The sequence below is a fragment of the Orcinus orca genome, chromosome 13 (genome assembly GCF_937001465.1).
Source record: "Orcinus orca chromosome 13, mOrcOrc1.1, whole genome shotgun sequence".
In the NCBI taxonomy this organism is placed as follows: domain Eukaryota; kingdom Metazoa; phylum Chordata; class Mammalia; order Artiodactyla; family Delphinidae; genus Orcinus; species Orcinus orca.
The window spans coordinates 46,159,793-46,183,175 of NC_064571.1; the positions used below are offsets into that span (position 1 = coordinate 46,159,793).

The 23,383-nt window shown below is 42.1% G+C and overlaps 1 protein-coding gene across 1 annotated transcript in view; it reads right to left on the bottom strand.

Moving 5' to 3' along the window:
* EML6 (EMAP like 6) overlaps positions 1-23,179 on the bottom strand; it is a 315,760-nt gene extending 292,581 nt beyond the window's left edge. The window contains exon 1 of the mRNA XM_033414224.2: positions 22,549-23,179. Coding sequence (XP_033270115.2) covers positions 22,549-22,745 — 197 coding nt within the window. The 5' untranslated portion in view covers positions 22,746-23,179. The remainder of the gene's footprint in view (positions 1-22,548) is intronic.
* Between the last annotated feature and the right edge of the window lie 204 nt (positions 23,180-23,383).

Here is a 23,383-nt window from a genome sequence, read left to right on the forward strand (position 1 = left end):
ATTCTAAGCAGAAATTCCAAGGGGGTTATCTCAAAACAAACGAAAGTCAACATATACTAGTCATTTATTCATTCAATAAATTCTTACTAAGTGTCTTCTGTTGATACATACCAGGCATCATTTGGGGCACTGTAGGCAGGGCAGTGAACAAAAAACTCTGCCCAAGTAGAGCTTATATTCTAGTGAAGAGAGTCAACAAGGCTCAAAATAAAAAAGAGCTAAGGGGAAACATAAAACAGGGATGGGTAATAAGAAGTGTGTTGGGGAGGGGTCTGAATCTTAAAAAGGGTAGTCAGGATAGGCCTCACTGAGAAGATGATACTGAGCAGGGACCTAATGGAGGGGAGTCATGTGACGTCTGGAAGAAGGTGGAGCCAAAAGGTGGCAAGAGCCAGTGCAAAGGCCCTGGGGCAGAAGAGTGCTTAGGTATTCAAGCAGCAGCGTGGCTGGAGTGGAGCAAGGGATGGGGAGAAAATAGATTAGATCATAGCGGTAACAGGAGGCCAAATCCCCAAAGAGTCTTAGGGGCCATTATAAGGACTTCTGTGTTTACTCTGAGAGTTCTGAGCAGGAATTAACATGACTTGACTTGCAGGGCAAGGATGGAAGCAGGGAGGAAGCAGTGGGTAAGAGGTCTTACAGAAAGAGCATGAAACAAGAAGAGGAGAGAATAGATGCCACAAGAAACACAAATACAGACATACATACAAACACACACAGACACCTTATTACTATTGTTGCTGTTGCTACTGAACCTTGTGAGAGCAATCTGCAGCTTCATAACCCTTCACTCCTAAACATCTTAGCACATATCTCCTAAGACGAGTACTTTCTCTTAAATAACCGCACTGCTACAATCAAATTCAGAATTTTAATGTGGACACAATGCTATTACCTGACATACAGTCCCATGTTCAAATTTCACTCATTGTCCCAATACTGTCATTCATAGCAATCCCTACCCACCCAAATCCAGGATCACATATTGCATTTATTTCTGTGTTTTTAGTCTCCTTTAATCTGGAACAGTGTCTTCTGTGAGAATGACATTTTTTTGCAAAGTACAGGCCAGTTGTGGTGTAGACTGTCCCTCAATTTGTATTCATCTGTTTCCTCATGATTAGCTTCAGGTCATGAATTTTTGGCAGGAAAATATGATAAGCGATGTTGAGGAGCCCCTTTGTGTAAAAGGTGGGCCTACGGGGAGGAGACAGAGGTCAGTCAGGGAGGCAGGAGGCTACAGAGGCTACAGTCTCAAGGAGAGAAAAGGGAGGATATTGAGTAGAAGGTGATCAACTCTACCCAGTACTGTTAAGAGGTTACACAGGGGGCGGCCCCATTTAGCACTGGAGGTCACGGGAGTTGCTCCAGAGAATGACTCCAGTGGCTGGTGGAAGTAGAAACCAGTTCATTATGTTGGAGAGTGATCAAAAGATTAAAAAAAGGAGGCAGTAAATGGCAACAACTCAGAATCTCAGCACTTTGATTTAGAAAGGATTTCAGAAGGATCTTCGAGATCTTGTAGTGAGCCAGCCTGCTCATTTGTAGAGGAGGAAACTGAGGCCCATGTTAAGTCCCAGGCCCAAAGTCACACATCTGGTCAGAGCCAGAGCCAGTGTTAAATTCCATGGGACCCAATCCCCTTGTACAATGTCGTGCTCCCTTTCTAAGAAGTCTGGCATTAAAGGAAAAAGAGTGTAGAGAAGAATCACAAAGAAAAGGTTAATATAAATGAAGTAGAAATCCTATGCCTTCAGTGATCTTCCTAAAATGTAAATTGGTCTTGTCTCATTCTGTTTAAATCCTCTCCCTGGTCCCGTAAGTTGTGGGGTGAGCTGTAAATCCAGCCCACTTCTCCAGCTTCATCTCCCACAATATATTCCTCACTCTAGCAACACTCAACTACTCTCCCTTCAGGAGACCCTTTGCACAAACTGTTCCCTCCCTGGTGTTCCCTCCTTCCCCTATTCCCTTCCCACTTGCCTGCCAAATTGCTCTTCATCCTTCAAAAACCACTTTCTCCAGGAGGCCTGTCTTTGAACACCTACTTCTGTACATTTGGGTGAAACTCTTCTGGTCCAGAAAGGACTTAAATTTATTTAGAGTTGACAGGTGTTACCTTACAATCTCTGCAGACATCCCCCCTACAAATGTTCCATCATATTGTCAAAAGGTGCTTAAAAGACCCTGGTGTTTCCTAAATCTAAAGAGATACAAATTAAGATTTTCCTTATAATACAGTCAAAAAATCTTAAGTCATTCAGAAGGAATGTTTCATTGTGTGATCCATGGATATATTTCAATGGATCCATGGATATATGTCTTCAATGGTTATTTTTCCATCTAGACCAGGAGAGCCATAGAAGGAGGAAGCCACACAGAATTTGGTATCTGACTTAAGAGCAATGAAGTAATTGGTAACTGCTGCCATTCGAATATTTTTTTGAAAAATGATTCTGAATCCTGCCTCTAAGTGCCAACTGAGAATATATTTTCAGGATTTTCTCCTTACAAAGTATGTACAGAATGAGTTCTATAGAAGTCTCATCCCCATTTCATGCCTTGCTCCTTCCAAATAATTTGAGATATGAAGAACTAACAACAAATAACAATACATTGAGCACTTACTATGTCCACGACAGGTGTTAGGCAGGGGACACATGGATCACGGATCAGGTGGAGAGATAGGTAAGTCAATAAATGCAAAACAATGAATGCAATGACTCCAGCAGGGAGGTCCTTGCATGGTGGCCTGGACGCACAGAGAAAGAAGGGCCTAAATAGTCTTGAGCTGTCAAGGTAAGGCTTCAGGGGAGATAACACTGCACTGAGATTGAAGGAAGAAAAAGACAGTAGGGCTTCCCTCGTGGCGCAGTGGTTGAGAGTCCGCCTGCCGATGCAGGAGACACGGGTTCGTGCCCTGGTCCGGGAAGATCCCACATGTCATGGAGCGGCTGGGCCCATGAGCCATGGCCACTGAGCCTGCGCATCCGGAGCCTGTGCTCTGCAATGGGAGAGGCCACAACAGTGAGGCCCACGTACCGCAAAAAAAAAAAAAAAAGAAAAAAAGAAAAAGACTGTATAAGTGGACAAGTGAGGGGTCATTTCAGGCAGTCAAAATGGCATGTGCAAGATGTAGAAAACAAACTTACAGTCATCAGGGGGAGAAAGAGGGAGGAGGGATAAATTGGAAGATTGGGATTGGCATATATACACTACTATATATAAAATAGATAACTAATAAGGATCTACTGTATAACACAGGGAACTCTACTCAATACTCTGTAATGGCCTATATGGGAAAAGGGTCTAAAAAAGAGTGGATATATGGATATGTCTAACTGATTCACTTTGCTGTACTGCAGAAACTAATACAACATTGTAAATCAACTATATTCCAATAAAAGTTATTTTTTAAATTGGCATGTACGAGGATGAGGATACACAAAATAGGATGCTGGGTCCAGGGAACTGCAAGGAGTTTGATGTGGCTGGAGGATGTTAGGACAGGGAGGGACATCAAGCTGGAGGAAGAGAGAGGGACCAGATCATAATAGCCCTAGGAGACCATGCTGAGGGAGCATGGATAAGCTTGAACCTTATCCTGCTGGTAATGGGGAACCGTAGGTAGATTTTAAGTCTGGCTTGAAGAAGATTCTTTTTCAATGTCTGTTAGATGGCCAAGCTCACTAAATCATCCAGGGTTGACTCATGCAACCTTTTCACTCATTGCCAAGGCTGGTGTTCAGCAGGTATGCACCAGTATCTGTGCCAGCTAAAGTATGGAAAAGTTCTTCACCAGCTGGTAAACAGCTGCTGCCCCAAGTCTCACCTCCCTCACCTGAGCAGCCTGCACCAGCTCCAGGAAGCCTCCTGTGCATGCCGTCAGGCCATTTCTCTGGTGCCTGCTACCATCAGCCCCTATATTCCCATATACTCCCCTCCGCCACCACCCCTACCACCAGACCCCAGCAGGAGAGGGAACACTCTTAGTAGGAGCACTGGCACCCCAGTAGGCAAACGCTTGATGTCCACCTAGCCCTCCAAGGCTGTGGTTACCAGCCATTGGCCAGCATTTCCCAGGGACTCCCTCACATGGCCTCTTATGAGAACTGAAAATACTATGATGAATGGTATCACCAGTATTTTGTGGGGGTTTTTTGTGGGGTTTTTTTAATGAATTTATTTATTTATTTTATTTTTGGCTGCGTTGGGTCTTGGTTGCTGTGTGCGGGCTTTCTAGTTGCGGCAAGTGGTGGCTACTCTTGTTGTGGTACGTGGGCTTCTCGTTGCAGTGGCTTCTCTTTTTGCGGAGCACGGGCTCTAGGTGCATGGGCTTCAGTAGTTGTGGCACATGGGCTCAGTAGTTGCGGCTTGCGGGCTCTAGAGCGCAGGCTCAGTAGTTGTGGTGCGCAGACTTAGCTGCTCCGCAGCATATGGGATCTTCCCGGACCAGGGATCGAACCCATCTTCCCTGCATTGGCAGACGGATTCTTAACCCCTGCGCCACCAGGGAAGTGCCCAGTATTTTGTCTTTAAAACCTCTTCATATCTCTTTCCTGGCCTCTTCTTGCCCTCAACTCAGTATTTCTCATCATTGTCTCACTCTGTTCTGTCCATCAAAAAACCATTTGCCACCTCCTCTTCTAATCCACCTCCTATAGTAGAGTTGCCATTCATTCTTCCTCAGTCCTTATCTCCCTTATTAGACAATCTTCCTTAAAGGGGCAGCCCTTTGAAACCTAGTCCCACCCTCCAGGCTACAGATGATGGAACTGGTGGACATCCTGACCCTGCTGACCCTGCTAGGCCAATAAGATTCTATTTCCTGGAAATCTGGAATTAAGACTCACAAGACCTAATCAATTGGGTTTTTTGTGTGTTGTTTTTGGAGTATAATTGCTTTACAATGTCATGTTAGTTTCTGCTGTACAACGAAGTGAATCACTATATGTATACATATATCCCCTCCCTCTTGGACCTCCCTCCCATCCCCCCCATCCCGCCCATCTAGGTCATCACAGAGCACCGAGCTGAGCTCCCTGTGCTATATCGCAGAGTCCCACTAACTATCTATTTTACACATGGTAGTGTATTTATGTCAAACCTAATCTCCCAATTCATCCCACCCTCCCCTTCCCTCCACTGTGTCCAATCAATTGGTTTTGTAGGATCAAGTTGGGTCGTCATGTACAGTGAGGGGGTCCAGATGGCTTTTTTTTTTTTTTTTTGGTGGCTATGTGCAAAATGGATCATTAAGTTAAGAAGCCAGTCTGCAGTAGGAGGAAATCAAAGCATATTTTATCCATAGAGAAGCAGAGATGTGAATCCCTGTGATGACGGGAACACTTGCAAGAGAAAGAAATAGGAAAAGAGTAGCCGCTTGATAACTGCAGTGTCTAAGAGGCCAGCCATACGCTCTGTAACTGAGTTCCCGAAGGTTCTCTTGTCATCTTATGATCCCCTCCTTGTGTTTCTTCGAGAAAATTTCCATTTCTTGCAACTAATAATCTCTTACTTAGAAGGCATCCTGTCATTGGTAGAACTTGTTTTATTCTTACCCATGAAATCAATTCATAACGAACAGAGAAAAAAAATTTAATGACATTATTAAACAGGAGTTAAACTAAACAAAAATCCTCATGTCTTAAAATAATTCTCAATAACCTTAGAATAATCCTCTGACCAGCGTATTGATGTACTACCAGTCCAAAGAAAGCTTCTTTCCTCTCAGGGAGGTAGAGCTGGCCTGCCACTCCCCTCCTTCATGTGGATAGGAAAAGGAATGGTGGAGAATTAGTGGGCAATCCTAGAATCCTTCAACTTCTAGGTTGAGGCCATCCAGGTGTCTGCCTCACATTGAGGGAAGAAAGGAGGAAACTGATAAAGAGGTCACGGGGTACCCTCTCTGACCACTCTCTTTGCTTTCCAGACCACCTCCACCTCCTCAGCTGTCTCAGTAGGTCTGTCTCCAGAAGCAAGATTGAAGACTACAAGTTCATTTTCAAAAACCAAGAATCTCTGGAAGTAAAAAAAGCCAATGTATAGACTGCTGCTCGTCCTTAAACCAACAGTTGCTAAACACTGCACCAGCTCCTCAAAGTATAAACGGTTATATTTTTTAAATATATAAAAATCTAAAAAAAAAAATGGTCATGAAGAACCTAGGGGCAGGACAGGAATAAAGATGCAGACCTACTAGAGAATGGACTTGAGGACACGGGGAGGGGGAAGGGTAAGCTGGGACAAAGTGAGAGAGTGGCATGGACATAGATACACTACGAAACGTAAAATAGATAGCTAGTAGGAAGCAGCCACATAGCACAGGGAGATGAGCTCGGTGCTTTGTTACAACCTAGAGTGGTGGGATAGGGAGGGTGGGAGGGAGGGAGATGCAAGAGGGAAGAGATATGGAGACATATGTATATGTATAGCTGATTCACTTTGTTATAAAGCAGAAACACATCATTGTAAAACAATTATACTCCAATAAAGATGTTAAAAAAAATCTATATATCTTTCATAGGATATAACGGCATCTTTACAAACACAGAATGGTAACCAAAGCCTCAAATTTCTATTACTTCTAGGTTAATCTTTTTAATGATTGTTTCTGGGTCCCCAAACATTCAGTATCTTCTGTGTGCAAGGAATGGGCTGCCTGGTAGGGCAATTCAAAGGCTATAGACATCCAAGACAATTTAATGGGAAAAGAAAAGGCTTTTCAACAAACAGTGTTGTGACCACTGGATATCCACATGCAAAAAAATGAAGTTGGACCCCCTAGCTCACACTCAAAATGTATTATCTGCCTAAATGTCAAAGCTAAAACTATAAAACTTTCAGAAGAAAACACAGAAATAAATCTTCATGACCTTGGATTAGGTGATGGTTTCTTAGATATAACACTAAAAGTGTAAGTGACAAGAGAAAAAGATAAATAAATTTGACATCATCAAAATTTTAAACTTTTGTGCTTCAAAGGACACCATCAAGAAAGTGAAAAGATAACTTACTGAATGGGAGAAAATACTTGCAAATACTATATCAGATGAGGGACTTATATTCGGAATATATAAAGAACTCTTACAACAATAAGAAGACAAGCCAATTAAAAATGGGCAAAGGATATGAATAGACCTTTTCTCCAAAGAATATACAAATGGCCAAAAAAAATTATGAAAAGGTAATCAGTATTATTAGTTGTTAGGGAATGAAAATTAAAACCACAATGAGATACCACTTCTCACCCACAGGATGGCTATAATCAAAAAGACAATAACAAGTGTCAGTAAGGATGTAGTGGAATTGGAACTCTCATACATTGCTGATAAAATTGTTTGGAAAACAATTTGGCAGTACGTCAAAAAGTTACACATAGAGTTACCATAAGACACAGCAATTTCACTCCTAGGTATATACTCAACAGACTAGAAACCATATGTCTACACAAAGGCTGTGGCATACTCATCCGCTGCTCACAGCGGCACCCTAGCCATCTCCGTAACTTGTTCCAACCAGTTCCTGCTTGGTTCTTTCTGGAGAAGACAGAACACTGGGCTAGGGGGAACTTCAAGATGGCGGAGGAGTAAGACATGGATATCACCTTCCTCCCCACAAATACACCAAACATACATCTACATGTGGAACAACTCCTACAGAACACCTACTGAACGCTGGCAGAAGATCTCAGACTTCCCAAAAGGCAAGGAACTCCCCATGTACCTGGGTAGGGCAAAAGAAAAACAGAGACAAAAGAATAGGGACAGGACCTGCACCTTGGGGAGGGAGCTGTGAAGGAGGAGAAGTTTCCACACACTGGGAAGCCCCTCCACTGGCAGAGATGGGGGGTGGCGGGGAGGAAGCTTCGGAGCCACGGAGGAGAGCACAGCAACAGGGGTGCAGAGGGCAAAGCAGAGAGATTCCTGCACAGAGGATCAGTGCCGACCAGCACTCACCAGTCTGAGAGGCTTGTCTGCTCACCTGCCGGGGCGGGCGGGGGCTAGGAGCTGAGGCTCCCACTTCGGAGGTCAGATCCCTGGGAGAGGACTAGGGTTGGCTGCGGGAACACAGCCTGAAGGGGGCTAGTGCGCCACAACTAGCTGGGAGGGAGTCTGGGGAAAAGTCTGGACCTGCCTAAGAGGCAAGACACCATTGTTTTGGGGTGCGTGAGGAAAGGGGATTCAGAGCACCATCTAAACGAGCTCCAGAGACAGGCGCAAGTTGTGGCTATCAGCGCAGACACCAGAGACAGGCATGAAATACTAAGGCTGCTGCTGCCGCCACCAAGAAGCCTGTGTTGAGAACAGGTCACTATCCACACCTCCCCTCCCAGGGGCCTGTGCAGCCTGCCACTGCCAGGGTCCCGGGATCCAGGGACAACTTCCTCAGGAGATCACACGGTGTGCCTCAGGCTGTTGCAATGTCATGCTGGCCTCTGCCGCCACAGGCTCACCCTGCATTCCGTACCCCTCCCTCCCCCCAGCCTGAGTGAGCCAGAGCCCCCTAATCAGCTGCTCCTTTAACCCTGTCCTGTCTGGGCAGGAAGAGACGCCCTCAGGTGACCTACATGCAGAGGCGGGGCCAAATCCAAAGCTGAACCCCAGGAGCTGTGCGAACAAAGAAGAGAAAGGGAAATCTCTCCCAGCAGCCTCAGGAGCACAGGATTAAATCTCCACAATCAAACTTGATGTACCCTGCATCTGTGGAATACCTGAATAGACAACGAATCATCCCAAAATTGAGGAGGCGGACTTTGGGAGCAACTGTAGACATGGGGTTTCCTACCTGCATCTAATTTGTTTCTGGTTTTATGTTTATCTTAGTTTAGAATTTAGAGCTTATTATCACAGGTAGATTTGTTTACTGATTTGGTTGCTCTCTTCCTTTTATATATATTTTTTTTCATTTTATCTTTTTGTGAGTGTGTATGTGCATGCTTCTTTGTGTGACTTTGTCTGTATGGCTTTGCTTTTACCATTTGTCCTAGGGTTCTGTCTGTCCGTTTTTTTGTTGTTGATTTTATACAGTTTTTAGCACTTGTTATCATTGGTGGATTTGTTTTTTGGTTTGGTTGCTCTCTTCTTTTCTTTCTTTCTTTATTACTTTTTAAATTTTTTTATTTTTAATAATTTTTCAATTTTAATAAATTTATTTATTTTTCTTTCTTCCTTTCTTTCTTCCTTTCCTTCTTTCTTTCCCTTTCTTCCTCCCTCCCTTCCTCCCTCCCTCCCTCTCTTCCTTCCTTCCTTTCTTCCTTTTCTCCTTTTCTTCTGAGCAGTGTGGCTGACAGGGTCTTGGTGCTCCAGCCGGGTGTCAGGCCTGAGCCTCTGAGGTAGGAGAGCCAAGTTCAGGACATTGGTCCACCAGAGACCTCCCAGCCCCACGTAATATCAAACAGCAAAAGTTCTCCCAGAGATCTCCATCTCAACACTAAGACACAGCTCCACTTAACGACCAGCAAGCTACAGTGCTGGACACCCTATGCCAAACAACTAGCAAGACAGGAACACAACCCCACCCATGAGCAGAGAGGCTGCCTAAAATCATAATAAGGTCACAGACACCCCAAAACATACCACCAGACTTGGTCCTGCCCACCAGAAAGACAAGATCCAGCCTCATCCACCAGAACACAGGCACCAGTCCCCTCCACCAGGAAGCCTACACAACCCACTGAACCAACCTTAGTCACTGGGGACAGACACCAAAAACAGTGGGAACTACGAACTTGGAGCCTGTGAAAAGGAGACCCCAAACACAGTAAGTTAACCAAAATGAGAAGACAGAGAAATACACAGCAGATGAAGGAACAAAGTAAAAACCCACCATACCAAACAAATGAAGAGGAAATAGGCAGTCTACCCGAAAAAGAATTCAGAGTAATGATAGTAAAGATGATCTAAAATCTTGGAAATAGAATGGAGAAAATACAAGAAACGTTTAACAAGGACCTAGAAGAACTAAAGAGCAAACAAACAATGATGAACAACATAATAAATGAAATCTAAAATTCTCTAGAAGTAATCAATAGCAGAATAACTAAGGCAGAAGAACAGATAAGTGACCTGGAAGATAAAATAGTGGAAATAACTACCACAGAGCAGAATAAAGAAAAGAGAATGAAAAGAATTGGGACACTCTCAGAGACCTTTGGGAGAACATTAACTGCACCAACATTCGAATTATAGGGGTCCCAGAAGAAGAAGAGGAAAAAAGAGGGTCTGGGAAAATATGTGAAGAGATTATAGTTGAAAACTTCCCTAATATACCAAAGGAAATAGTCAATCAAGTCCAGGAAGCACAGACAGTTCCATACAGGATAATTCCAAGGAGAAACACGCCAAGACACATATTAATCAAACTATCAAAAATTAAACACAAACAAAAAATATTAAAACCAGCAAGGGAAAAGCAACAGATAACATACAAGGGAACCCCCATAAGGTTAACAGCTGATCTCGCAGCAGAAATTCTGCAAGCCAGAAGGCAGTGGCAGGACATATTTAAAGTGATGAAAGAGAAAAACCTACAAACAAGATTACTCTATGCAGGGCATCCCCGATGGCGCAGTGGTTGAGAATCCGCCTGCCAATGCAGGGGACACGGGTTCGATCCCTGGTCCGGGAAGATCCCACATGCCGCGGAGCAACTAAGCTCGTGTGCCACAACTACTGAGCCTGTGCTCTAGACAACTACTGAGCCCGTGTGCCGCAATTACTGAAGCCCACGCACCTAGAGCCCATGCTCCACAATGAGAGAAGCCACTGCAATGAGAAGCCCACACACCGCAAAAAAGAGTAGCCCCCACTTGCTGCAACTAGAGAAAGCCCGCATACAGCAATGAAGAACCAACACAGCCAAAAGTAAAAATAAATAAATAAATAAATTTTTTTTTAAAAAGAAAAAAAATTACTCTACACAGCAGGGATCTCATTCAGATTCGATAGAGAAATTAAAAACTTTTACAGACAAGCAAAAGCTAAGAGAATTCAGCACCAAGAAACCAGCTTTACAACAAATGGTAATGGAACTTCTCTAGGCAGGAAAAACAAGAGAAGGATAAGACCTACAATAACAAAACCAAAACAATTAAGAAAATGGCAATAGGAACATATACATAGATAACTACCTTAAATGTAAATGGATTAAATGCTCCAACCAAAAGACACAGGCTTGCTGAATGGATACAAAAACAGGACCCATATATATGCTGTCTACAAGAGACCCACTTCAGACCTAGGGACACATACACACTGAAACTGAGGAGATGGAAAAAGATATTCCATGCAAACGGAAATCAAAAGAAAGCTGGAGTAGCAGCTCTCATATCAGACAAAATAACTTTAAAATAAAGACTATTACAAGGGACAAAGAACACTACATAATGATCAAGGGATCACTCCAAGAAGAACATATAACAATTATAAATATTTATGCACCCACCATAGGAGCACCTCAATACATAAGGCTAATGCTAACAGCAATAAAAAGGGAAATTGACAGTAACACAGTCATAGTAGGGGACTTAAACACTCCATTTTCATCAATGGACATATCATCCAACATGAAAATAAATAAGGAAACACAAGCTTTAAATGACACATTAAACAAAATGGATTTAATTGAAATTTATAGGACATTCCATCCAAAAACAACAGAATACACTTTCTTCTCAAGTGCTCATGGAACATGCTCCAGGATAGATCATATCTTGGGTCACAAATCAAGCCTTAGTAAACTGAAGAAAATTGAAATCATATCAAATATCTTTTCCGACCACAATGCTATGAGACTAGATATCAATTACAGGAACATTATCTGTAAAAAATACAAGCACATGGAGGCCAAACAATACACCACTAAATAACCAAGAGCTCACTGAAGAAATCAAAGAGGAAATCAAAAAATACCTAGAAACAAATGACAATGAAAACACGATGACCTGAAACCCATGGGATGCAGCAAAAGCAGTTCTAACAGGGAAGTTTATAGTAATACAATCCTACCTCAAGAAACAAGAAACATGTCAAATAAACAACCTAACCTTACACCTAAAGCAATTAGAGAAAGAAGAACAAAAAAGCCCCAAAGTTATCAGAAGGAAAGAAATCATAAAGATCAGATCAGAAATAAGTGAAAAAGAAATGAAGGAAACAATAGCAAAGATCAATAAAACTAAAAGCTGGCTCTTTGAGAAGATAAACAAAATTGATAAACCATTAGTCAGACTCATCAAGAATAAAAGGAAGAAGACTCAAATCAATAGAATTAGAAATGAAAAAATAGTAACAACTGACACTGCAGAAATACAAAGGATCATGAGAGATTACTACAAGCAACTATGCAAATGAAATGGACAACCTGGAAGAAATGGACAAATTCTTAGAAAAGCACAACCTTCTGAGACTGAACCGGGAAGAAATAGAAAATATGAAGAGACCAATCACAAGCACTGAAATTTAAACTGTGATTTAAAATCTTCCAAAAAACAAAAGCCCAGGACTAAATGGCTTCACAGGCGAATTCTATCATTTAGAGAAGAACTAACACCTATCCTTCTCAAACTCTTCTAAAATATAGCAGAGGGAGGAACACTCCCAAACTCATTCTATGAGGCCACCATCACCCTGATACCAAAACCAGACAAAGATGTCACAAAAAAAAGAAAACTATAGGCCAATATCACTGATGAACATAGATGCAAAAATCCTCAACAAAATACTAGCAAACAGAATCCAACAGCACACTACAAGGATCATACACCATGATCAAGTGGGGTTTACCCCAGGAATGCAAGTATTCTTCAATATGCACAAGTCAATCAATGTGATAAACCATATTATCAAACTGAAGGATAAAAACCATATGATAATCTCAATGGATACAGTAAAAGCTTTTGACAATATTCAACATCCATTTATGATAAAAACTCTCCAGAAAGTAGGCATAGAAGGAACTTACCTCAACATAATAAGGCAAACCATATATGGTTTGCCATATGTGACAAACCCACAGCCAACATCGTTCTCAATGGTGAAAAAATGAAACAATTCCCACTAAGATTAGGAACAAGACAAGGTTGCCCACTCTCACCACTATTATTCAACATAGTTTTGGAAGATTTAGCCACAGCAATCAGAGAAGGAAAAGAAACAAAAGGAATCCAGATAGGAAAGGAAGAAGTAAAACTGTCACTGTTTGCAGATGACATGATACTATACATAGAGAATCCTAAAGAAGCTACCAGAAAACTACTAGAGCTAACCAATGAATTTGGTAAAGTAGCAGGATACAAAATTAATGCACAGAAATCTCTTGCATTCCTATACACTAATGATAAAAAATCTGAAAAAGAAATTAAGAAAACATTCCCATTTACCATTGCAACAAAAAGAATAAAATACCTAGGAAAACACCTACCTGACAAAAGACATGTATGAAGAAAACTATAAGACAATGATGAAAGAAATTAAAGATGATACAAACAAGGGCTTCCCTTGTGGCGCAGTGGTTGAGAGTCCACCTGCAGATGCACGGGACGTGGGTTTGTGCCCCGGTCCGGGAAGATCCCACATGCCGCGGAGTGGCTGGGCCCGTGAGCCATGGCCACTGAGCCTGCGCGTCCAGAGCCTGTGCTCCACAACGGAAGAGGCCACAGCAGTGAGAGGCCCGCGTACCGCAAAAAAAAAAAAAAAAAAAAAAAATGATACAAACAAATGGAGAGATATACCATGTCCTTGGACTGGAGGAATCAACATTGTGAAAATGACTATACTACCCAAAGCAATCTACAGATTCAATGCAATCCCTATCAAACTACCAATGGCATTTTTCACAGAACTCAAACAAAAAATTTCACAGTTTGTATGGAAACACAAAAGACCCCAAATAGTCAAAAGAATCTTGAGAAAGAAAAACAGAGCTGGAGGAATCAGGCTCCCTGACATAAGACTATACTACAAAGATACGGTAACCAAGATAGTATGGTACTGGCACATAAACAGAAATATAGATCAATGGAACAGGATAGAAAGCCCAGAGATAAACCCACGCACATATGGTCACCTCATCTTTGATAAAGGATGCAAGAATATACAATGGAGAAAAGACAGCCTCTTCAATAAGTGGTGCTGGGAAAACTGGATAGCTACATGTGAAAGAATGAAATTAGAACACTCCCTAACACCATACACAAAAATAAACTGAAAATGGATTAAAGACCTAAATGTAAGGCCAGACAGTATAAAACTCTTAGAGGAAAACATAGAACACTCTTTGACATAAATCACAGCAAGATCCTTTTTGACCCACCTCCAAGAGAAATGGAAATAAAAACAAAAATAACTAATGGGACCTAATGAAACTTAAAAAGCTTTTGCACAGCAAAGGAAACCATAAACAAGATGAAAAGACAACACTCAGAATGGGAGAAAATATCTGCAAATTAAGCAACTGACAAAGGATTAATCTCCAAAATATACAAGCAGCTCATGCAGCTCAATATCAAAAAAATAAACAACCCAATCCAAAATAGGGCAGAAGACCTAAATCGACATTTCTCCAAAGAAATTATACAGATTGCCAACAAACACATGAAAGGATGCTCAACATCACTAATTGTTAGAGAAATGCAAATCAAAACTACAATGAGGTATCACCTCACACCAGTCAGAATGGCCATCATCAAAAAATGTACAAACAATAAATGCTGGAGAGGGTGTGGAGAAAAGGGAATCCTCTTGCACTGTTGGTGGGAATGTAAATTGATACAGCCACTATGGAGAACAGTATGCAGGTTCCTTAAAAAACTAAAAATAGAACTACCATACAACCCAGCAATCCCACTACTGGGCATGTACCCTGAGAAAACCATAATTCAAAAAGAGTCATGTACCACAATGTTCATTGCAGCACTGTTTACAATAGCCAGGACATGGAAGCAACCTAAGTGTCCATCGACAGATGAATGGATAAAGAAGATGTGGCACATATATACAATGGAATATTACTCAGCCATAAAAAGAAACGAAACTGAGTTATTTGTAGTGAGGTGGATGGACCTAGAGTCTGTCATACAGAGTGAAGTAAGTCAGAAAGAGAAAAACAAATACCGTATGCTAACACATATATATGGAATCTAAAAAAAAAGGTTCTGAAGAACCTAGGGCCAGGACAGGAATAAAGACGCAGACATAGAGAATGGACTTGAGGACACGGGGAGGGGGAAGGGTCAGCTGGGACGAAGTGAGAGAGTGGCATGGACATATATACATTACCAAATGTAAAATAGATAGCTAGTGGGAAGCAGCTGCATAGCACAGGAAGATCAGCTCGGTGCTTTGTGTGCACCTAGAGGGGTGGGATAGGGAGTGCAGGAGGGAGACACAAGAGGAGGGGATATGGGGATATATGCATGTGTATAGCTGATTCACTTTTTTATGCAGCAGAAATTAGCATTCCATTTTAAAGCAATTATACTCCAATAAAGATGTTTAAAAAAAGAAAAGAACACTGTGCTAGGTGCCAACTTAATGAAAAATTGATTCTGTTAATTTAAGAATTTAATAAATATGAGTCATATATAATATATTATTAAAAGTCTATTTCACAAGATGGCAACATCTTTTGGGTTGAAAAAAAAAAAAACACTGGCCTACTGAGATCTGAAACATACAAATGAGGATCCGAACATCTTGCTGCATAGCAGACCAGCAGCATCAGCATCAACTGGAAGCTGGTTAGAAATGCAGGATGTCAGCCCTCACCACCAGACTTGCTGAATCAGATCTAGATTTTATTAGTGAGTGCTTGGGTGACTCCTATGCACAATGATATTTGAGAAGAACTGTTTGCTGTCAAACATTTTAATTACATTTAAGTCCAATCCACATATGACAAATCGAATTAAACCTACAAGAGGAGGCTGACTGCTGAAGATGTGTAGGTCTGCTGGCTAAAGGACAGCTTTCCATGCCGCTCCAGCTTACTGGGGAAAGAGTCAGTTCCAGAAGCAGAGTTAGCAAGGTAACCTTCCCAACAGCTTGCTTTTTCTTTTTTGTTGGCAAATACATCACCTACATTGCAAAGTTATTGAGATCCACATCCTTGTGGGTAGGAGAGGCCCTAGAACAGCCCTGCTTAAAGATGCTGCCATGAAACAGTTTTTCACTTACCACAGTATAATCTACATTCTGATTGACTGTTGGTGGTGGAGCCAATATAATTCTTTATAAGAGAGCATACTGCAGTGTAACGTTTTTCAAGCTGTGATCCATTATATAGTAACCATATTTTAAAAATAAAAACATGGTCATATATTCTGAATTAAAAAGAGAATCATGACATGACAATAGCAAGTATACCCATAACAATAACTGAATGGAATATTTGTGACTGTCCTGGGAAATCTAGGACATATGCTGCCAAAACCCATGAGGCATTAATGAGAAGTACTATGACCTTGGTCTTTCTCTGGATATCTATACCAGAGTTCTGGGCACACCAAGTTCTTTGTCACCCTGGTGCCGCTGCACATAACTGCTCTTCTCCATCACATCTTAGCTTACCCCTTCTCATCCTTCAGGTCTCAGCTTAACTGCCATCTCCCTAGACAGCTGCTCTGGAAACCTTATCTAAGGTAGCTCCCACACCCCCACTCAACCCAGTTCCCCTCCAAGGCCATTCCCTCGTTAGTACTTATCACAATCTATTGATATATTCACCTTGCTTTCTTGTTCATTCATTGTTGGCTTCCTCCACCAGAATGGGGGCAAGAACTTGGTCATGTTCAAAGCTGCACCCCTGCATCTGGTACATTCTAGATGTGAAATAAGTTTTTGATGAATAAACAAATGAAGAAGAGTAAAATCTACCCAATTTAGAAAATAAATAAATCTTAATTAAAAATCACCAGACTATAGCTTATTAACAAAAATAACAATAGTAAAATCATTTATGAATAGACCGTAAGCTTCCATCAAAACCTTTCACTACATGCTCATGCCAATGAACAGAGCAAGTAAGATGCAACGAATAGTGTGGATGGTACCACTGAGTGACTTCGCTTAAATCTCTTTCCCTCTCTGAGCTGTACCTGTAAAATAAAGGCTATCTCTCAGAGCTGTGGATGAAGGGATTTCTCTCTCTCTCTCTGTGTGTGTGTGTGTGTGTGTGTGTGTGTGTGTGTGTGTGTGTGTGTGTGTGGTGCCTGGTACAGAGCAAGCACTCAACTCAATACAGGTTTGATTCTTTATAGCTACCCCCATGCTTCCCTTGTTCAAACTGGTCAAGGGACTGAAGAATATGAAATCACATCTCCAGGCCTTCATGTGTCAAGGGACTGAAGAATATGAAGTCACATCTCCAGGCCTTCATGTGAACCTGTTTACCCAACACTGCAGGCCCAACCATGGCTATTACACCCCTCTCTTCAAATTCAACAAGTGCAATTGAGTGCACCTGCAGCACCAGGTAATTTTAGCCAGGTCACAATTGAGACTTAACAAATTTTTAAAAAACATCTCCAGCAGTTCCTTGTTTCAGGTCATTGCTTCAAAGCTGGTGATGTTCCTAAGGTGAACTTGAACATGGTTCCATTTCTAAACAGAGTTCTAGTGATCTGCTTCAAATACCCTTAAATAAAGCACGAGGTTGAAAAACAGTTACAAGGAATCACAAACTTACTGAGTTCTGGTTAGAAACAAGGCACGATGGTAGGGACCACAGTAACCGAGAAGAATAAAAAAGTGTGTAAAGCAGTGAAGTGATAGCTCTGGGTTTTGGAATCAGACTGACTTGGGTTCCAATTCCCATTCTACAATCTGCTAAATAGTGACCATGGGCAACATCTTTAACCTTTCTGTGCTTCAGTTTCCTCACCAGGAAATTGAGGCTAACCACAGTACCAACGTCATGGGGTTGTCGAGAAGATGGAAGAGATAAATCTGTACACACATTTAGCACCGAGTCTGCACTCAGGAAATGTTGGCTCTGATTTTTTTTTTTTTTTGCGGTACGCAGGCCTCTCACTGCTGTGGCCTCTCCCGTTGCGGAGCACAGGCTCCGGACGCGCTGGCTCAGCGGCCATGGCTCACGGGCCCAGCCGCTCCGCGGCATGTGGGATCTTCCCGGACCGGGGCACGAATCCGTGTGCTCTGCATCGGCAGGCGGACTCTCAACCACTGCGCCACCAGGGAAGCCTGGCTCTGATTATTAAATTCATTCTCAGCCTCAAGGATCTTACATACATTTACAAATGAAAATATTCATAGTGAAACAACGGCACTAAATGATATATATCAAGCGAGCAGCATCGGTCACGAAAGACGCAAAACTTTAGGAGTGCAACGCGTTCCTTCATCTAAGGCACCCCTTCATCTAAGGATGGTAAAAGGTCTCATGGGAGAGGTGGGATTGAAACGGATGGGGCCATGCAAGACGCAGATACAAACAGGCTCCCTGCGGCGGGCACTTCCTATTTGCCAAACACTGTGGGGAACCTTGTATGTTATCTCCACAAGCTACAAGTTAGGTACCTCTAAACCTCCATTGCATGTATGAGAAGCTATTTTACTGATGATAGTTGAGACTCACAGAGGTTTAGTAGCTTCCCCAAGTCACCCAACTGGTGGCACATCTAGGTTCAAAATCAGGTCTGTCTGACCAAAGCCCATGCTCCCACCACTATGCCACTGGGGGAAAGGAATTGGGAGAAGAAGGATGAAGGGGGAGATAAATCATCCCAGCATGAGACAGGAATAGTACTCTTATTATATGGCAAGTGGGAAGCAAACAATTTATGGGTTTTTTTAAAGAAAAGGAAAATGAAGGTAGAAAGATGGGTTAAGAGCAGGGAGAATGGAAAACTCAGAATTTTGGACTTCAGACTATGAACAGTGAGGAAACATTTTTTTGTCTTTGGTGTATGTGTGTGTTTTTGATTAAATACTGTACTACTACTATCATTACTAAGAGCATTTATTGAGCAACAATTAAGGGCCAGGACCCATGCTAAACTATTTGCATACATTACTTCTAATAGTTACAATTCTGCAACTTAGGTGTTGTTACCCACCCTTTCACAAACAAACAAGGCCCTGAGAGGTCAAGCCACTCACTTGGATGCCTCTAGTAAACAAAGAGCAGAGTGGGTTCAAACCCAAGTGGGTGTGAAATCAAAGCGCACTTTCCCCTAAAATGGTACTGCCGAAAAACCTCCCTTGCAACAGAGAGCTGAAAAATAAGAGAAACGAAAAGGGAGACAGGGGACTAGTCAGATGCAAAATAGGGATCCAGAGTAAGGAGAGAAATGTCTCAACTGGAGTCACTGTGAAAATGGATGGGAGGTGACAGAGAGCAAATGTGTTCATGACCTTTTCTTTCATTTGCTCCAGTACTGTGTCATGGTCTGCTACGTGCAGCAGAAACCAAGTTAGTAATTATTCCTGCCTGTATTACGGTCCTTGCCTTCAAGCCCTGATTTGAGTGTTGCTTTAATATTTATTTGTCCCACCACAATGTTATCAGAGCTAAAATATGGCATCATCCACTAATCTGTTAACTGTATTGAAGTGCAGTCATTCAAGAGAATAAAACTAAGCCTCCACATCCAATAAATCACATTATGCTTCACATATGAACATCTTAAAAAATCTGACTTAAACACATAGTCTGTCAAATCAGGAGGAAACATACGCTGAACTCTAATGAGCTCTGCCAAATCCTACAGTATTATTATTAAAGTTCATCGTGATCTCAGAGATGACAAGGTTTTCTAAAATGGAGTGTGGTATCAATATTTGTTGGACTGCTTTCTAGTTAATATTCTTGGGAAAGTAGCACAATAAACAAAACAGTGGGAAATGTATGCATTATGAATATATCTTTCAAACTAATGCAAAAGCTATGTGGACAATTACTTACATATCTCGTTTGATGGAATCAAGAGTTAGAAGTTTTAATATTTATGTCATGATTCCAAAAAACCCCAAACATTCTGCACTAGTACTTTAGCTTTAGTCCTCCTCATTCAATGAGAAACATCAATATTTTAAATAGAAAATCAGTAGTATAACTGGCTATACAGAAATGAGTTGAAATTCATAAAGATAAAAGACTACAAATTTCCTTTCCATATATACAGTTAATACATTAATATTCCTAACATTTTACAATACTAATTTCAAACATCTAGTATGCTTCTGGGAATAAAATTATGAAGGAAATGGCACTTAAGAGTCTCATATACTAAGGATAAAAACAAATATTGCTTGTGTACTACCTTCATGGGAAAAAGATATTTACATATAGAAGATAAAGCAAAATAACATAAACACTCTACATTCTCTAATTTTACAGCTCTTAATTATATAATGATCTGTGGTCTGTGTTTTTTAATCTGTTGGACTTAATTTTATTCCTAGGTGCAAACACATACATGGATATTAAAGAACTCTGCTCACCTATACTCAGACCCAACCAAATATCATCGAAAATTTAGCAATAAAGTCCTTTCTCTGCAGGCAGCCTTGCTACTATGTCACTGTAAAGCATAAAGATATAACTATCTTAATAAAAAGACCAGAAGCTAAATCATCTTTTTTTTTCTTTTCAAAATTGAAGCTCCTTGCAAACCCAGTTACACAAATAACTTCATTCACCTTATCTTCAAATCTGAGTGTTTCTTAAACTAAGCCAGGTATCATCACATCCCCACTAGTCCGATAGCCTGTCATAACAGTGGTTCACTGCAACTCCACCCTTTTCCCACCTTCAGTTTCAACAGTGCATTTAATTTTTTTCCTATTAGAGAAAAAAAATTAAGATTAGGAGTTCAAATCCTCAAAGTAGTTCAATGAACTGTCACATTACTATTATTTAACCGCAGGGAATTTTCTGTTTAATTGCCACTCTCTCCCTTCCCCCGAAGGACTACAACTTATTTTGACGGTGTAATGGAAAGCACTGCATTAAGAAAGAGCGAAAACATAATGGGTTTTAATTTTTAAACATCTAACCTTTTCACGAGTCACTGTTAATCATTTGCACCTCTGACTTTAATAATCAGTTCAGCAATTACAGAAGCAAAATCTCCAGGATGGGACTAGGTAAGGATGCCCCAATCACAACCATTACCATAGCAGGGAGAGAAGAAAGCTATTCTGTCATATGTGACATGAAGAAAGTTTTACATGTCAGTTCCACCCAATCTTGAGAACGGTAGAGCTCCTAGTACTTAAAATCTTCATCTTCTAAAATTCAAGATTTTTAAAAAATATATCTCACTGCATTTTCAAATATTAAGTTTTTACTTTCTGTAACAATTTTTTCAACTTTAGGGCTTGGGGGCGGAAGAAAGCTCCAGAATACAGAATAATCACAACACTACAAGAGGGAAAAAGCTAGTTTTTAAAAATCATTCTTCCCACAGAGACATTAAGACCATTATCATTACACCACTTAACCATTTATTTCATTATGAAAGGAAACTTAGAGCACAAGTGGCAATATTCTGAAATGTGATGTTAGTGTGTTCTGCATCAATGAACACACAAGTCTGGAAGGTACAAATATGGTCTCTGTCAGTTGTAGTCCATCCTCAGCAAGTCATTTTCCCTGTGGGCTGAGGCTCCCATATGGAAATCTTCCCTAACTGCTGAAGGCTGAAAAGGATTCCCTGTGAACAGCATCTGGACCACACCTTGTCTGGTCACACAAGAAGCTGACAAGGGCTGGAGGAAAATGCGTCTGGTCCAAAGATAAGAGGACAGGGCCAAAAATCAAAATATACCCCTCTACAATTTAATAAGGAGGACCCCTAAGATGTCTATTCATCCAGTTTTGTTCTTCTAATCAGTCCCACCATCCGCTACTAGATGTTGGTCATTCTGTGGGCTGGCTGGTAGGGTTTTGTGGTCCAGCAACTGCCAGCCTTTTATAACCTCAGTGATGGTGTGGAAGCATCCATAAATATGCTTTTTGGCACTAAGTCACTACCAAGGGAAATATTAGAGAACAAACCCCCCACCCACTGCAGAAATTTCTTAGTTTCAAAGCATCTGGAATGAAGATCCCAATTACCTTTAGCAAAATTTCTTTTAGGGTTTTTTTTTTTTTTCAATCCTCTTGCTTGCTGAGGAACCTTCTAAAAAGCCCCCCAAAGATGATACCCACAGTTCAGGTTATTGGTCCTACATTTTCCTAGTTAGGGAGGGAAGGAGAAGTGTTTGATAGTTTACCCAGGATCCTTCCACTTGTAGCAGGAATGAACACCAAAAAAGCATCAGGACACTTAACTCCTTAGAGATTTAAAAGCCTTCCGGAGGAATAAAAAGAAATCTCTCTCTCCCCACCTGCACCCCCTACCCTGCTTCTGCCCTAGCCTTAGAATCAGTAGCCCTTCTGTAATTCCATGAGGTTGCAGAGAGACTCCTTTATTCCATGGGGCTTCCGGATCTGACCCCAGGAAAGCCCAGTTGGTCATCCTTCCCGTCATCCTTCCAACCTTCACACCCAACCCCTCCCCACCGCCCCAGGCCACCTCCTTACCTGATAATGTCGTCGTTGTGTCCCAAGAAGAATTTTTGGCTGTGCTCGCGGGTGCTGTAAACCACCCCGACGCCAGCCACAAAGTAGACCACTTCCTTGCCGGCGGTGTAGTACAGGTTGTTGCGGCACTGGTGACCCCGGTACCCGTACACCCACTCCAGCCGGAGCTGGCAGCTGGGAGCTGTCCGATCCGCCATGATAAGCTAACCCCACTCGCCCCCCGGTCGCTCCGCGTGCGGGTCCGCGGCCCCTGGGCTCCGGGTCTGTCCTCACCAAGGCTCGGGATGTGGAGGACCTGCAAGGGCTCAGCGTGCAGCGCCGGGCGCTGATTTCCGCGGCGACGCACAGACACAGACCAGCGCGCCGGCCGCAACCATCATCCGCCGCCGCCGCCGGAGACGAGCCGGCAGGTACGCGGTCGCCAGACCCCGCCGGGCTCTCCGGCTCCCTCTCCACGGGAGAGGCGTCTTCTGGGGCGCCAGCACTCGCGCGCGCACGCCTCACTGCACCTGCGGGCTTCGGCCCCCGTGAGAGGTTTTTGAGAGGGTCACCCCGTCTTTTAAATCATGGATCTGCATATCCAAACACTGATTACCAGTTCGCTCACCGAAGTTTGCTGTGCCCGGGGGCCTCGCAGCAGGCAGCGGGATTTATTCTGTGACAGCTTTAATGTGACAAGGAACTCGAATAAGCTTTTGCCATCGCCATCCTTGGATCCGAAACTGACAGTCTACATCCAGGATGCGAGAGCGAGGAAGAAAGAAACAGATATTTTGCGTAACTCACCCAGTCCAAGAAAATGATCCCCAAACTAAACCAAGTTTTTAAAAAATTG